The sequence below is a fragment of the Crotalus tigris genome, unplaced genomic scaffold, assembly GCF_016545835.1.
Source record: "Crotalus tigris isolate CLP2741 ecotype Arizona unplaced genomic scaffold, ASM1654583v1 scf7180000024506.7606697, whole genome shotgun sequence".
NCBI lineage: Eukaryota > Metazoa > Chordata > Lepidosauria > Squamata > Viperidae > Crotalus > Crotalus tigris.
Genome location: NW_024100678.1, coordinates 4,945,448 through 4,961,018, shown reverse-complemented (window position 1 = coordinate 4,961,018; position 15,571 = coordinate 4,945,448). Strand labels below are relative to the sequence as shown.

Below are 15,571 nucleotides of genomic sequence, written 5' to 3'. Positions count from 1 at the left end.
TTTACAAAAGAATGGAAAACTTTTAATATGGATGGCAGTTGGTTTAAGATAAATTTCAACACATTTCTCCTCAGGCTGACTCCAATCCAATGACTTTCAATGAGAAAAAACTTGACCAATGACAATTATTCTGAACATTCCACTTTATCCCATCACTTTTTCTCATTAAAATTCATTCATCTTCTAATTTATTGGTCTTTTGACTTTGGATGGAATGGTGTTTATTACAAAAATCCACAAAAGAACAATATGAAAATAGACTAAAATATAAATCTGACATTAACACTATTGGCACATTAAGAACCATAATGACATGCAACATCATAGATGGGTTTCCATGAATGGAATATGCATAAATAATATTCTTCCAAGCATATTCAGGGAACTGCCCTGGTAATAGGTAGAATAAAGATTGAAAAAATATTTATCATAGGTTTAGTGGCAAAATCACAGGCATATGTGTTACATGGAAAGGCTGTAGCTCAAAATAAACATAAAAGTTTATTATAACAGATAGTCAATATTTATAAATCAGCCTCTAAATCATTCAAAATCTTTATGTAGATTTAATTGCTTACATTTCATGCCTAAATTCTAGAAATACTAAACACAAATACTTCTAAAACATGCAGAATGCTGCCATGGTCAAAAGCCTAATATTTTTTAACAGATATTTACATGATATGGAAAACATTAAAAAAATAATTATAATTCATTGAATGCACGCATTCTTAGAGAAAGGAATTTTCCTGATTTCTAAGCATGCTATACCTGTATTTATTATCTACAGAAAAGCTAACAAGACTTGAGTACTTATTGGTTTCTTAATGTGAAGCATTCTCTAATTGAGACATGATTGTGCAGTCATTTGAAATACCTGATTTAGTATTTTTCCAGTGTTACAAAGTGTAGATCCAGTAGTTTATTCTGCTATTCCATCAGTAATCTTGAACAGGAGCTAGTTCTGGCATCAGGTTTATAGTGATATTAGTATACAGTTTACTGGCAAATATAGATGGCATATATACTAGATTATTTAAACCATCAATAAACTGACGTTCTCGGGAATATCTTAATAGTTTGTATCTGTGGGAAAAATATTCAGAACATTGATAAAATGTAGAAAGTCATTGCCATTTTACAGAACAAAATATTTTCAGCTTCAGAATGAAATGAGTTCTTTATAGTATCTTATTTAAATCATCTATAGGTTTTATATAATTTTATCTTTTTTAATATTGTAAACATCCCAGAGTTACCCTGTGCTAAGATGGACAGCTAATAAATGTTAAAAATAAATAAATACTTTTGAACTCAAACTGAACACAGGAAAAAGTCCAACAAGCATTCTATAAAAAACAGACTAGGTAGATTTTTTGCAAAGTATTCAGCAAAAACATTTATTTTGCAATAAATATACTGGACAGATTGTTAGGTAAGGAGAAATAATACCTATCCAGATGGATAGATACTAAACTCAAGCAGAATTGAAAGGCATCATGTTAGAAAAGGCTGCATACAAGTTCAATATGTTACCTGCAGCAAAATTTATTGGAATGATATTAAATGTGCTGTCCCATATATACTTGCATGTAACATAATGACACAAATAGATAAGTAGCAAGAGTTTCTGTCAGAACATCATGTCACAAATTTCATCATTTACCTCCCCTTTACCTTCTGCAGAAACCTATGTACTGCTTGTATTAGCTAATTTCTTTTAAAAGTATTTATTCCAAACTTTTCTGAACCATCACACTAAATACAGTATTCAAGACAGAGAGAATTCATCATTTATAAACTAGGAATAATAATAATAAATATTCCACAGTGGAATTGTTAAGAAATATTCTGAATGCTAAAATGTTGCATATGTTTAACTATCAAAAGCACGATATTACAGCAAAAATAAAAACGTATTTCAACATTTTTATTCTCACCGTCCTAAAAACTGAACTTCTCCTCTGTGGTGATGAGGAATTGACTTATACTTCCCAAGTTCTCCTTCTGGCCTTGTCACATTAAATCCTACAGAGTGGACCCTGCAAGTGAAATAATCAACATGTGTAAGAAATAAACTCAGTAACAGACATCAGAGGCAACTTTATGTGTGTTATGTTTGGTGGGAGAGGGAGGTTGCCATAGCTGATTTCATAGCGGAGCAGAAAGGCTTTTTAAAATAGTTTTAGCTACTAAAAGAAGAAGAAATGATACCAAATGAATGATACCAAAACAACAAACCAAGAATAGAACTGAATTAGATTTGGTGTTTGAGGAGAAGCAAAAGGAAGTTTGGATCTAAAAATGTGCCAGAACCACTGAGGGACTGCAAAGAAAAAAATTCAGAATAAAATCTTCCAAAGCATTTCTAAACAGAAACAGTTAATCAGCACTTCAGAATGATTCTGACTGCTCCATGATTTAGAAATCCCAACTGTATACATTTCCTGTCTTGTTAGACATAATCTTTCAATTATGCCTAAAACAACAACAAAAAGCCAGTAGAGCTAGTACATATGGAGAGCAAGTATTTATCATAATATTTTTGTTACCTTTTTTGTTATGACTCATGCTCAATAAACCATATTTCTTCATATAACGAGAAAATCCATATTTTGGTATATAATTCAGTATCATATTCACATCTAAGCCATGTTGCTTATACAAAAACCACTTTAAAAAGTATGAAAATTAAACCAAAATTGGGCAATGAAAGAGCAAGCCTATATCATACAGTGTGTCCCCTCAATATTTCTACTTCTAGAATAATGAAGTTGATGGTGAAGGGTTTTATATATATATATGTTAACAATTACACTAAAAATATGATCCCTGGGTATATCAATATTTAAAACCAAGCAAATAAACGTGAGCACCAGGGAATGTTTAAAAATTTTAGTAAAATTTAGTAAAATTTAATACAATACCAATAAAATCACCATAAAAATTAATAAAACGCCTAGCTTTCGTCAGCAACTGCTGACATCATCAGGGCTCAAAATGCCGGTCAGTGGGAGAGTCCTCTTTATAGATTGGCCAGAGTCTGCACTCGGCTCCTAGATCTTGTCATTGGGCCTGATGCAATAGGCTGTTTCTCGGTTGCCGGTTTCTTATTGGCAATGATTGCTTTCTTGCATTTTTTGCTTGTGTAGCTGTCATTGGGTGTTTTCTCTTTGCCAAATTCGGGGTTTGATGGAACATCCTCCCTCTCCTTTTTTGCTTTATTGCTACCCCTACTTCATTTAGTTGTGCCCCTCCCTTCTCCCCTTTCCCCACTCCATTCTGATTGCCCCGTTGCAACGCACTGTCTCTTGTTTTCTTTGTATTTTCCCCAGTCATGGTCTCCACAGATGTTATTCGAGTTAATTACTGCCACACCCCTTGTTTCCTCCTTGCTCCTTGTTTGCATGGTGTCGCTTTGAGAGCTCTTCCGTGCTGTCTGTTGATACGGATAGATCAGCATTACAAGGTGGGGTGGGCGGGTCTTATTCCCCAAACATGCTAATGAGGTTGTTCCTCCCCTTTTAGAGTACGATCTGGTAGTTGTTGCCCCCAGGCGTCTCCTTTCTTTATCTCCGATCTTGGTGCGTTCCATCCTAGTGTTAATCAACTCACCCTGGGTGTTCTCTATACAGTAATCAGGAGTGTCAGTCTTCATTGCTCTCTCCCCTCCACTCTCGGTGTTCCTCCCATGTACATCTTTATCGGGTTCGTTCCACACACCCCGTTGGCACATTTGAGTTGGTGCTGCTGAACGGAGCGATCAAGTTGTTACAGGTGGTAGAGCTGGAGAAGCTACCCTTTCCTCTCCCAAATATGGCAGGCAATTCAACGCCCCCGCCAAGGGTGTTTTAAATGTGGGTCTCTTATCAGGCGACGCTCTCCCCTCCGGGTATCCTGAGGGGTGCGTGCAATCCCCCAGTCCACACGTTAGTGCTCCTGTATCTCCCGACGCTCCTTCGGATGCTCGGAGATGTCTAACCATTCTGGGGGTGGGGGGAAGTCCCGATCGTTGTCTACATTCCGTTTGAGTACTCCCGGGCTGTGGATGGTGAAAGGGGGAATTCATCTCCACAATGCTCTCCATTGGTATATTCAGTGTTTCTTTAGGATGTCTCCAATGGGGTGGGGAATTGCCCATGCTCCAAGCTCTCAGCGTTAAGTGGGCTGGGCAAAGATCGATATGCCGATTAATTGAGTCCTTATTGGATAGCCATGCCTCCTTAAGCAAGTGGCCCCCTTTCGTATTGTCACTAGCCAAGACACGTACGTTTTCAAAATCAAATCGGTGGCCTGATTCAGTCATATGTGCCGCAATCTGCGAGTATTTTTCGCCCCTCTTCACCACTAGTTTATGTTCATGGACCCTAGTTCTTACTCTCTTGGCGGTCTCCCCAACATAGTTCCTGGGGCAGTCCTCACAGTCAATTCTGTAAATGACTGCTGACTTATCCATGGTGGGGAGTGGGTCCTTTTATGACTGGATCCAATAAATCTCTACATTTCATGTATATTTCATGCCAGCAACAAAAAGAACTTAGATATTCTGGCCAATGACCTAATAAAGTTAATACAATACAATTACCTGTTCCAAAGATCGTCATCTTCTCCTCCCCATCCCCAGAAAGCATTTGGAAATCCATTGATTTTTTTGAATTGTTTTACTGTTAGTCCACTTACACCACCAAAAAATTCGTTGTATGGAAGTCTGAAAATAAGAGGAAGCATTTACATTTAGGGCTTGCAAAGATAAAAGGGAAGCGTTCTTTGAGTCAAGTTCAGTTCCTGCTGCCCTCATGGAAATATTCATGTTGGGATTTGAGAGACAGGACAGAGACAAGAATTTACCACCAAACGTGGGTTTAGTATATTTTTATAATTCTTTTTCCTGGCAAGAGTTTTCACATCTTATATATAAATAATTTAAATTACTAAGTAAATATATTTAAATAGATTTAGAATTTTGTAAATGGATAATATATTAGATAAGGTAATATTATTTATAGCTGTAACTACAAAACAACTGAATAGTGTATTAATACTCTACTTTTCAAATGGTAAAGTAAAAATAAAATGACATTGGTGGGAAATGAAAAAGGATTTTTAACATACTTCGTAATATTTTAACACTGTCCTTTTTCTAAAAAACACAACTTTTTCTTTGTAAATTCTAGAAAAAGGAGAAATTTAACATTATAAGCTCAGATGCATTTTTAAATAACATTTTGTCTTCATGAACTTGTCTGTGGAATATTTGGTAATATCAATAAATATATTCAGGGAATGTAAGGATCAACTGAAAATATTTTCCAATACTGGTAGTCCTCAACTTACAGTTCTTTTAGTGATCTTTCAAAGTTATAACAACACTGAAAAAAGTGACTTATGACCTTTTTTCACACTTACAATGGCTACAGCATCCTTATGGTCATGTGATCAAAATTCAGATGCTTGGCAACTGACCCATATTTCTGACCGTTGCAGGGTCATGTGATCACCTTTTGTGACCTTCTGACAAGCAAAATCAATGGGGAAAGCCAGATTCACTTAACAACCGTGTTACTAACTTAACAGCTGCAATGAGTCACTTAAGAGTTGTGGCAAGAAAGGTCATAAAATGTGGCAAAACTCACTTAACAACTGTCTCTCTTAGCAACACAAATTTTGAGCTCAATTGTTGTAAAGCGAGGTCTAACTGTACTGCTTATTTTGACTAATTGCACAAATACAGGCGGTTAGAAGTTCTACATCAGTGGTTCTCAACCTGTGGGTCGGGACCCCATTTGGGGTCGAATGACCATTTCACGGGGGTCGCCAAACCATGCTGTCCGCCATTTTTTTCCCTTTTCCCTAGCTGTCCTACTCCCTCTTATTGGTGGCCACACCCACTTGGGGGTCACCACAACATGGGGAACTGTATTATGGGGTCACGGCATTAGAAAGGTTGAGAATCACTGTTCTACATGTTACGTACATGTACATATACTTATCCAATTTTGCAGCAAAGTGACGTGGCATTTCACCACATCCATAATAATTTCTATCATTTTCTGGTAAATGATCCACATCATGAAAGATTACACAGTCCCAGTCACCGTCCTTCATAGCTTCTTTGAAGCCAATATTAAACAGCATTGCTCGGTTAAAAGGCTGTGTTCCTACCTTAACAGAGGGCAAAATAGAAGAATAAACTGTTAAAGAAAGTTAATGAGGATATGCAGATTAACAACTGGAATACAATTGCATAATGCTATATAACCACTGAAATCAATGAATCTGGGCTATGATAGCTCATGTCATTAATTTTAATGTGCCCATTTTAATTTAAGTATATTATCGGTATACATCCAGTCCTTAATTACATTCTCAATTCCCACTAATAGGAGAACAATAGAAACAATATTTTAAAAATACTGGAGTCACACTAGAGAAGATGTGGAAGATTCCAATTAAGTTGACATATATTTTAATATTCCAAAGATTTTCTGTTGTTGATCTGGAATTCAAGTTATAGAAGTTCTGTGTTAAGGAAATATGCCCAAACACAGCAAAAATGTTGCTCAACAACACTGGCAGATGCACATTATTTATTGTTGAATATATTAATCCAAACATGTGTAATAAAATAATATCTAAATTTATTCTGATATAAATAAATACGTAAACTCACCTGTTCAACAACATAGAAAGCAAATTCTAGCCTTTGCTTCTGCAACACTGGTATTAAATGTCTAAAAAATATAGGAAGGTGTTCATGACGATTGCGAAAAGGGATGAGTATTGCAACCTTTAAAAATAGAAAAAAAACATCTGAAAGCTATGCTAGCAGACTGAATTGCAGAAGTTAAACATAAATCTTAGGAAAACTATTTACTGGTGTGTATGATTATGGTTATGCAACAAGCATGATCACAGAAAATTAATTTTAATTACTTTTCTACAAATTAATCTAAATATGTGCACTGTCTAAAGAAAATTAATCTCAAATTTTAAAGATCTCTTAAGAAAAATCTGTTTTAATCTATTACTGCTAAGTTTTTATGACAACAAACAATGTAAGAACTACATTTTTTGTCTTCATATTGACATATTCAGCTTCCTTCTGAATAATGCTTTAGTTTATTGTTTTAGTAACTCAGAGTGAGATGGGTGGCACCTAAATGTGATAAATAAAATAAATAAAAATAAAATAAACAGTTTGCAATCACCATACCTTAGGTAATGCTTGATTTTAATATGTGATTCTGGTATACCTGAGATAAAGTTATGCCCTATTCCATTGGTTCTCAGCCTCTTCTTCACACGGACCTCCTTTAAATACCCTTTGTGGCCATGGACCATGGCCACAGAACCCCAATACTTAACTCAAGATTTAAATGATAACATTTCTTCCAGCTTTCATGGACCGACTGTAGCACCCCCCAAATGTCCGCAGGCCACAGGTTGAGAACCATTGCCATATTCCATCATTTGCCAGATTAAATCCCTGAGAATATAGGGAACAGCCTTTTCAATAGTAGCAGCTTAGAAATGTATCTTCCAAAGACTACCATCTACACGCAGGCTGGCTCAGGAATTCTGGGAGTTGAAGTCCACAAGTCATAAAAGAGCCAAGGTTGACTACCCCTGATCTACAGTATGTTCATTTTAGTAAGCAAATGGGCAAAGGAAGTTGAACTCTCGTTCCTTTTTCTCCAGCACACCTCCAAGAAGAGAAGCTGGAACAAACATGCCTGAAGTACAGAACGGAAGAGGAGGATGGTAGTGATTTTCATCACTCCTCACCTCCATCCTGTGCAAATGTGCAAATATCTAAATCTGGTTGTCCTTATCACATTCTTTTTATGGTCTGAGGCCTATCCATGGCTAATGATTTGGACTATACCTAAATTGAATACCAAGATGCTTACAGAGACGGCCAGGTGGGCAAAAGATAACAAGGTATTATTCTGTCTTTATTCTAGCATGCTTTTCAAACAGCAATTTATTATGAGCTTCTTGATTCAATGAAAAATAAAGATAAATTATACTTCAGCGTGTCAGGTATATATGAAATAGGTTCTGATATTGCAAAAACAACCAGATTCTAACTTTAAGAAAATCACAGACTCTGGATTACTAGAAATTCAATTGCACTTTACCTTCCAACGTGGTTTACAGTCTTTTGGCTTCCAGTGACCACCTGGTTCAATATCTAAATCCTTAGAAAACATCTGTTGAATTTCTTCCAAACTAATTTCACTCATATTTGCTTCAATAAAGCCTCCTAAGTGATGGCGAGATGTAAATTTTGATTAAGATTTTCCCCACATTTAAAGTTAAGATGTGTAAATGACATATTACATATAACAGCCAGTAATACACAAATCTGATACAGATTTTCAAATGCTACCACATAATATAATTAAGAAAAGGAGAATTTCTGCTTGAAACTGAGGTGATGGGAACAGGAGAGGGAGCCCTTTGAGTAATGTTTTCAGCAGCTAGGGGTGCCTTTGGTTAATGTTTCTAGTTCTTTGAAGTAAAGAAGCAGGAATGTGAAATTCTGATAAGGACTGGTTCAAACTGGCCCAAAGAGCTGAACTTTAGTAACTTGAAAACTAATTATAATCTAAGAACCACATCTACTGAACATGCAATTGGGCATTAACAAAATCATGCTAAGATCATTATGGGATAATATAAAATGTTACATATTATATACTAAACTGAATCCTCAATTGACTGAAATGCTACATTAAAAATGGAAATTAAAAAGTGCGCCAAAATCAATTCTGAAATTCTAAAATTATTTTTGTAAAATGTTTACAAATTATTTTAAAAAATATTTTTCTTTTCCTAGGGAAATTATAGTTATACTGTACATTAAAAAAATTGTAATGCTGTTAAAATCTTTATTGAAAATGTGTTTCAAAACAATTTGTGATATGTTAAATTAATAGTTTTCTGTTAAGGTGAAAATAAACTTACTCATGGAGGGCAATTTTTCTGGACAAGATTGAGAAGGAGAATAAGTGAAGTTTTCTGGAAGATACGTCGCTGTTTGGGCAATACTATCACTTGTACTGTTGCTTTCCGGATAATCTTAACAGAAATAAAAATATTTTCCATTAATTATTTCTGTAATGTTTATAAGGTTGTCTTCCCAAATCATTTTATATAGTTTTATCATTTTATATATGTCCACCTTAAATATCTTAAATAATTTGTTGAGCTTTGACTCATAATTAGCCCAGAATGTTACTAAAAATAATTTTCATAATTACATTAACCTTCAAAGTATTGTATAGTATTCCTACCTGTGCCATTTATTGTTGCATTTTTATTAGTATACAGTCTAATCATATGTCCTATTGTTTTCACATTTTCTTTCAGCATTATACCTCGTGCTTGTACCATAAATAAATATGTATTTGCTGTAAAGGAAAAAAAAATCAAAATTAACTTCAACTTAAAATTTAAAGATGGACAGATAATATTCTAAATCAGGCAGAATGAATAATTTTAGGATAACTATTATAGACAACTAAAATAAATGAATTATAGATAATTTAAATTGGCAAAAATAAACATGTGGAACCGGAATATGAAATGCAATTATCTTGAATAGCTTTCTGCCCTCTTTGAAAGCTGTACTAGACATAGAGCATATCTACTTGAACAAAAGGAATAATTAATTAGTCATAGGTCTAACTTCTATTCTTGTCTCCAATTTCACAAGTGATTGATGCTAATAGCACTGATCATTCAGCACATAATCAATCTGCAAATGCAACAAAACTTCACATTACTAAATGCACTTTTACAAAATCCCATTCCATGTTATCATTTGTAACATTGGAAAGTATCAAGCCCACAGGGTGCGACGACTTATTAAAATGATTCCACCCAACATTAAATTCTTTCTAGGAAATAACAGAACTACGGTTGTAATTAGAAAAATACTGGTTACATATTACGTGTCAACTTTTAAAGTTATATTGTTTCTAAAACTTGGAAATAAGAGTCATACTTGATGGTCATATTAACTTTCTCTGTAGAATGCATGTGAAGAAACATAACTAATGTTTCAGTTATGTTTGTTACTAGTTACAATGATTTAAAATTAATGTGCATTATATAAATTTTTATCTATGTCCTATCTTACCAGATAGGTGGGAAGGTAACAGTGCTCCATGACGTCATGCTAGCCACATGTCTTTGGACAGCCCTGGCTCAATGATCTTGAAACAAAGATGAGCACCATCCCTACAGTCGGCAATCACTAGCGGAGTAAAATCTGCAGGGACACCTTTATCTTTTATCTTCCCAGAAAATAATTCAATGTTATTAATCTAACTATATAAAAATGCAAAACATAATGAAATGCTAACATATATTAAAAATTCCACATCTCTACATCAGAGAATGTCATTATATGAAATCTTTACATCAGAGAATGTTATTATATGATGTAGTTGGATATATTTCAAATTCAGCCAAAGCTGATATCACTAGTGGAAGTAAGAAATTTAAAAAGAATTTTCATTTCTGGACTTCTATGAAGTTTCATTCCCAATCTGTTTCTCTGAAGCTCCATTGTGTTGCATTGTGTAGTTCAAAGGCTGGAATGTGTACAACTATCTCTTTTTAGTGTTTTATACTTTATATTCAAACTGCAGAGGGGAAGAATAAGAATAAAGCCAATGTCTTGTGATTTGGAGGTATTATTATTATTATTAATATATATTAATTATGCATTGGTCAGATGTAAAGGTAGACCTACAGTATGAGGTTTAATCAGATCTATTTATTAAATTGGGTTTAACTTAAAGGTAAATTAAAAGTAATCTGCTCACTGACAAAGTTTCAACTTTAATTTGTTTCAAGTCAATATCCATATTAAACTCCAAATGTAAATTTTTCCACTTTGTTTGATAACTTCTTAAAAATAATTCAATCTTTTACATGCAACCAAATTTTGTTTTATTGGGCCAATTTCATTCCACATAGAAAGCTGACATTTCCATTCATTAAACTAAATGGGTATGCCAGTGGTAAATGTCCCAAAAGATTAATAAAATGCCTTCCTGTAATTAAAGCTACACAGTGCATGATAACATTAATAATATTAACTTACCTTGAAAAACATCCTAGTCTTTTAGATACACTAAAAATTGAAGGGGTTTTTTTCAACTACTAAGGTAAACCTTATAGGGTAGGCAAGGCGGGTTGTATAACGTGTGTGAGTTCCAACACCCTTTTTTTTTTTTTTTTTTTTTTACAAAAAAGCACTGGGTATGTGTCTTGTAGAGGGTAAATGGAAAATATAACTACTGGAAGGAATGAAACAAATTTTGCTGTTATGTCATGGTAGACACTCCAGTTGTGGTTAAAGAGACGCTGAGTAAATATTCAAATCATTTTGATAGCTCATGACAGAGCTATGCTGAGAGTTGAATTTTGAAGAGATAAAACTTTTTGAACAGATAATGGCTAGATACACTTGCTGCATCTTCATTCAATGTGCTAGTTTTGGCTTTTAAAATCAGATATGATTTCAGATCATCTGATCTGAAGGGCCATTCACCATCAATTAATCTGCCTCAAGCCTGGGAACAGGCTTGTAGTATATAAAAACTATTTAATCAAGTACAAGGTGTTTATAGTAGGGGCCTTATGTATTTGGACTTCCTTTAGGGAAAGATTGCTTTTCCCTAGAAATATCACTGCAGAAAGAAAGAAAGAAAGAAAGAAAGAAAGAAAGAAAGAAAGAAAGAAAGAAAGAAAGAAAGAAAGAAAGAAAGAAAGAAAGAAAGAAAGAAAGAAAGAAAGAAAGAAAGAAAGAAAAAAAGAAAGAAAAGGGGGAGGGAGGGAGGAAGGAAGGAAGGACCAGATATTTTCTAAAATAATGTTGAGTTGAAGAACTTTAAGTGCCACTGATTTTAAATTAATGTTATCAAATTCATGAGTAAAGTACTGTTATATGTGCTATAAAATGATATATGAATTGCTTTTAGGCAGCAAACACTGAAAGGCACTCACTATGTAAATGATATTGATTAGTTTTTTTCTTGAAATAAATCTCTTCAAAAGCAGCTAAGATGCACCTGCATATTGTAAGCAGTATGCAAGCTTTGTATTCAGTGTGGCATTGAAAAATGTTACCAAAAAGAAACATTTTTCTATTTTTCAATAAGCAGTCAACAAGCAGCCCACAAGAGACAAAGAGTCCTACCAAAGAATAATAAGCATATTTAACCTCCCCCTTCAAAACAATATAAAATAAGAGGTAGACATGATGTTTTGATAGAAGAAACTGTTCAAAGAATTATTATAGAAAATTTATGTGATATAATTGATTCTGAGGGTGAGCCACACCCTCAGTTACAATTTGTCCAACAAACCTAAAGTCCAATAACTTCCAGTCATCTCACACATTCCAGCTTTACCACCAAGGAGGTGTATGTGATTTTGTCAAGAGCAACAATTTACATCTGGAATATTGATTTAAGCCCCTGAAGCAACATAGGATCATTTGTAGAAAAAGTGCATTGTTTTCCCAGTAGGACACAAGAATATCCAGGTCTTTCAAAAATGCAATCCCCAGAAGCCTCCCATATTCTGCCTATACAGGATAGGTCTCTAGAAGCAGCCAAGAGAAATTATTTCTTATTTTGGCATTGTCACATTAAATTGCGGCACGTGGGAACTTACAGGTGGACTCAGATAAATTCATCTAACCAGGGCATAGATATATACATGCGGGGAAACAGCCGCCTCAAACTCATGTCACCTCCCATCACCTCCAAGGCGACGCTTATTAACACTAACTGAGATCGGGGTTGAAATCGTAGCGTTCAACCATCTCCGGAGCGGAGCTGGTGGCCCATGACCGGGTCTCCCAGCCCACAAGGCAGAATCTGCCCCCACCGTCTCCCGTTGGGGGAGGCAGCTCTAGGGCGGCGCCTCCTGTAATCCCACCCACCGACCTTGGAGGAGGGCGAGAGAGAGAACTGGCCTTACCCATGCCAGGAGCCACATAGATGAAGTAAAGGCAAGAGGAAGAAAAGGAGAAGAAGAAGATGAAGACCAGAATAGAGCGGTTGGAGACTCGCAGCGCCGTCCTGAAGAGAGGCATCCTCCTCCTTCCAGGGCAGGAGGGACCGCTCCCCGAGGCCCGCTACGCTGCCCGGGGAAAGCGCTGTCCGCCGAATAGGGTCCGAACGGATGCCGGAGAAGCAGCTTCCAGACCGCCGGCGGCAGCGGGGAAGCAGCAGCAGCAGAGATGACTCATGGCATCCCAGGGTGGGGAGGCTCTTCTGGGGAGGGGGCGTGTGGAGAGGAGCGGAGCGGAGCCCCGCGGGTGGGGCTGGGGCTGGGCTGGGGGGCTCTCGGCGAGGCTTTAAAGCCAAGGAGGGTGAGCGGCGATCGCGGAGCGAAAAGGTCGGGGGGACGCTTCGTGACGCAAGTGATAGGAACTAGCAGACCCTACCACGGCCGGGTGGTCGGTGGCTCCCGGTGGAGCACCGGCAGCGAAAGGGCCCCGTCTCGCTCGGCCCCCGTTCAGTCAATCGGGGACCGCGGGGCTCCCCACAGCCAAAGTGGAGAGCGGCTCCCGGCGTTGCTAGTTCAGGTGTGGCAGTTCCTCCTCCTCCTCTTCCTCGCTTCCCGCGTCCGCTGGACCCGCGGAAATCTCGTGGCTTCCCCGGTCCGCATGGCCGCCCTGCCCACCCCGGTCCTCCTGTCGGCTGAGAGGCGATCGGCGGCGGTGGCTCCTGCGCTCTCTCTCTCTCTCTCTCTCTCTCTCCCCGAACCCCACCTCGCCCTCCCCGCTTCGCTTCGGAAGGAGCGGCCGGGCAGGCGCCTGGACTGCGACGACCGTGGGCGTGCGCGCCCCGGATTCCCTACGCGGCGAGGGACTGCAGAACTGCGGGGAACGAGCCGGAGCGCGCGCCTCTTCCTTGCGGCCCGGCTGCCGACCCCGCGCGAACCGGCCAAGCCCGCCGGGCTACATAATCGGTCCGAGGGGGCAGCTGGCGGAAAGAAACTCTTGGTGGCCTCCGTCACACAAAGGAAGGGGAGGAATTGAGATATCTCGATACCTTAAAATAATCGCTACTACTAAATATTGCCAGCACTAGGAAACCTGGTGAGAAAGAAGCTTTAGTCTTGTTACCGGTATATACAGCCTTCTAAGAATCGGCTGTGATTAGCAGAGGGGAAATAGATGTTGTACAGGATGGTGGGGAAGGCTGTAGTCTATTTCTTCTCCCAGCGACAGATGAAAAGCAGAGCCGGCTCTCTCTCACTCTTCCACCTCATCTCTTGGAGATAGTTGCATATATAATGTAAGCATTGATTCCCCAACTGATGGAGATTCAGGTGATACGGAATCCTTATAGGGATGCAATAATTGGTGACGTGTAGAAGGATGGATAGGAACATAATGAGCTGTGCACAAAAAAGACAATAGTTTGGAGAGGTATAAGGAGTAGGCATGAAGTGGAAGAAAAGAACGGGCTAAGAGAAAACATAATTGGACAAATGAGGAGAGACAGAGATGAGAGAAGACAAGAGAGGCAAGCAGGCTAAAGGGAAACTAGTGGAAGTCTTCAAGGATCTAGGAAAAGGAGATGATCCAAAAGCAACCTGAAGCCATAGGAAAATTGGAGCTTCAACTTATGAGGCCACAGCTAATCAGAAGATGTCTTCATTTTGTGCTTTTGCCAAGGGGAAAAGAAAGGATTTGCCACATTCAATCTGAAGAAAGCCAAATCAATTTGTTTAAGAACTCCACAGGATTGGATAGGCTGAATGAGAAAACTTGCTTGTTTGATACAAAGAAGAGGAATGAAGTTGATTCCCAGGTGAATACTAACCCACTAATACTTTAACTCACCTAGCGGTTAATATGGAAGGAGGGAGGATGACAACTCTAACTTCTCCTTTTCCCTTGCCTTCTTATTGCCTTGGTAAAAAATGAACGCTTTTGATGAGATCTAGCTTAAGACTTGACACCAAAAAGTACTTAAAAATTTCAGATATTTTGGTGGAACTTGTATTCCTATCAGATTTCCCCACAATGTGAAAAGAACACGTTATCTGTAGCAAATATGCAGAAGCCAAGACAATTGAGAAAATAGAAGAATTGATGCAATTTGAGTGCATTACTTAAGAAGTGCCCTGCTGCTTGATTAGATCTTGAATCAAGTCTTTCCAATGGAACTCAAGACCATGGAAGCAGTATAAGAGATGGCCTTGAAATGGGCAGATTTCAGATTTCTGGGAGTCATGGAAATATTCCCATCTGACCATCTCAAAAGTATTTTTTCGGGTAAAACCTGGACAGTCAGGTTAACTCAAGGATTGAATCATGTCCAATATTTCTGCAGTGTTTTTTTTGGGGGGGGGGGGGAATGCACCAGCAATATAAATGGAATATTTATGAATTTTCAGCCTCTGTTGTAACTCAAGTCTAGGAGAGATCCTTATTGGTATTATTTAGAGAAAAATATATATTATATATTAAATATATTATGCAGCAACATCCTATTCATTACATACTGTATATGTCCAAGCTGGAATAGGT

At 37.6% G+C, this 15,571-nt stretch overlaps 1 protein-coding gene across 3 annotated transcripts; it reads right to left on the bottom strand.

Moving 5' to 3' along the window:
- B4GALT6 (beta-1,4-galactosyltransferase 6) lies at positions 1–15,368 on the bottom strand. 3 transcript variants are annotated; one of them, XM_039333698.1, is made up of 9 exons: positions 13,006–15,368; positions 9,300–9,416; positions 8,971–9,084; positions 8,142–8,266; positions 6,671–6,787; positions 5,975–6,162; positions 4,586–4,708; positions 1,941–2,042; positions 1–1,086 (listed from the first exon to the last, which is right to left on the bottom strand). In XM_039333698.1, the coding sequence occupies exons 1-9, from the start codon at positions 13,118–13,120 to the stop codon at positions 939–941; spliced, it is 1,149 nt and encodes a 382-aa protein (XP_039189632.1). In that variant the 5' UTR covers positions 13,121–15,368; the 3' UTR covers positions 1–938. The 3 variants fall into 3 exon arrangements, with proteins under 3 accessions (XP_039189632.1, XP_039189633.1, XP_039189634.1); XM_039333699.1 differs by having other exon boundaries at positions 13,475–15,368; XM_039333700.1 differs by lacking the exon at positions 13,006–15,368 and adding an exon at positions 10,148–10,346.
- Between the last annotated feature and the right edge of the window lie 203 nt (positions 15,369–15,571).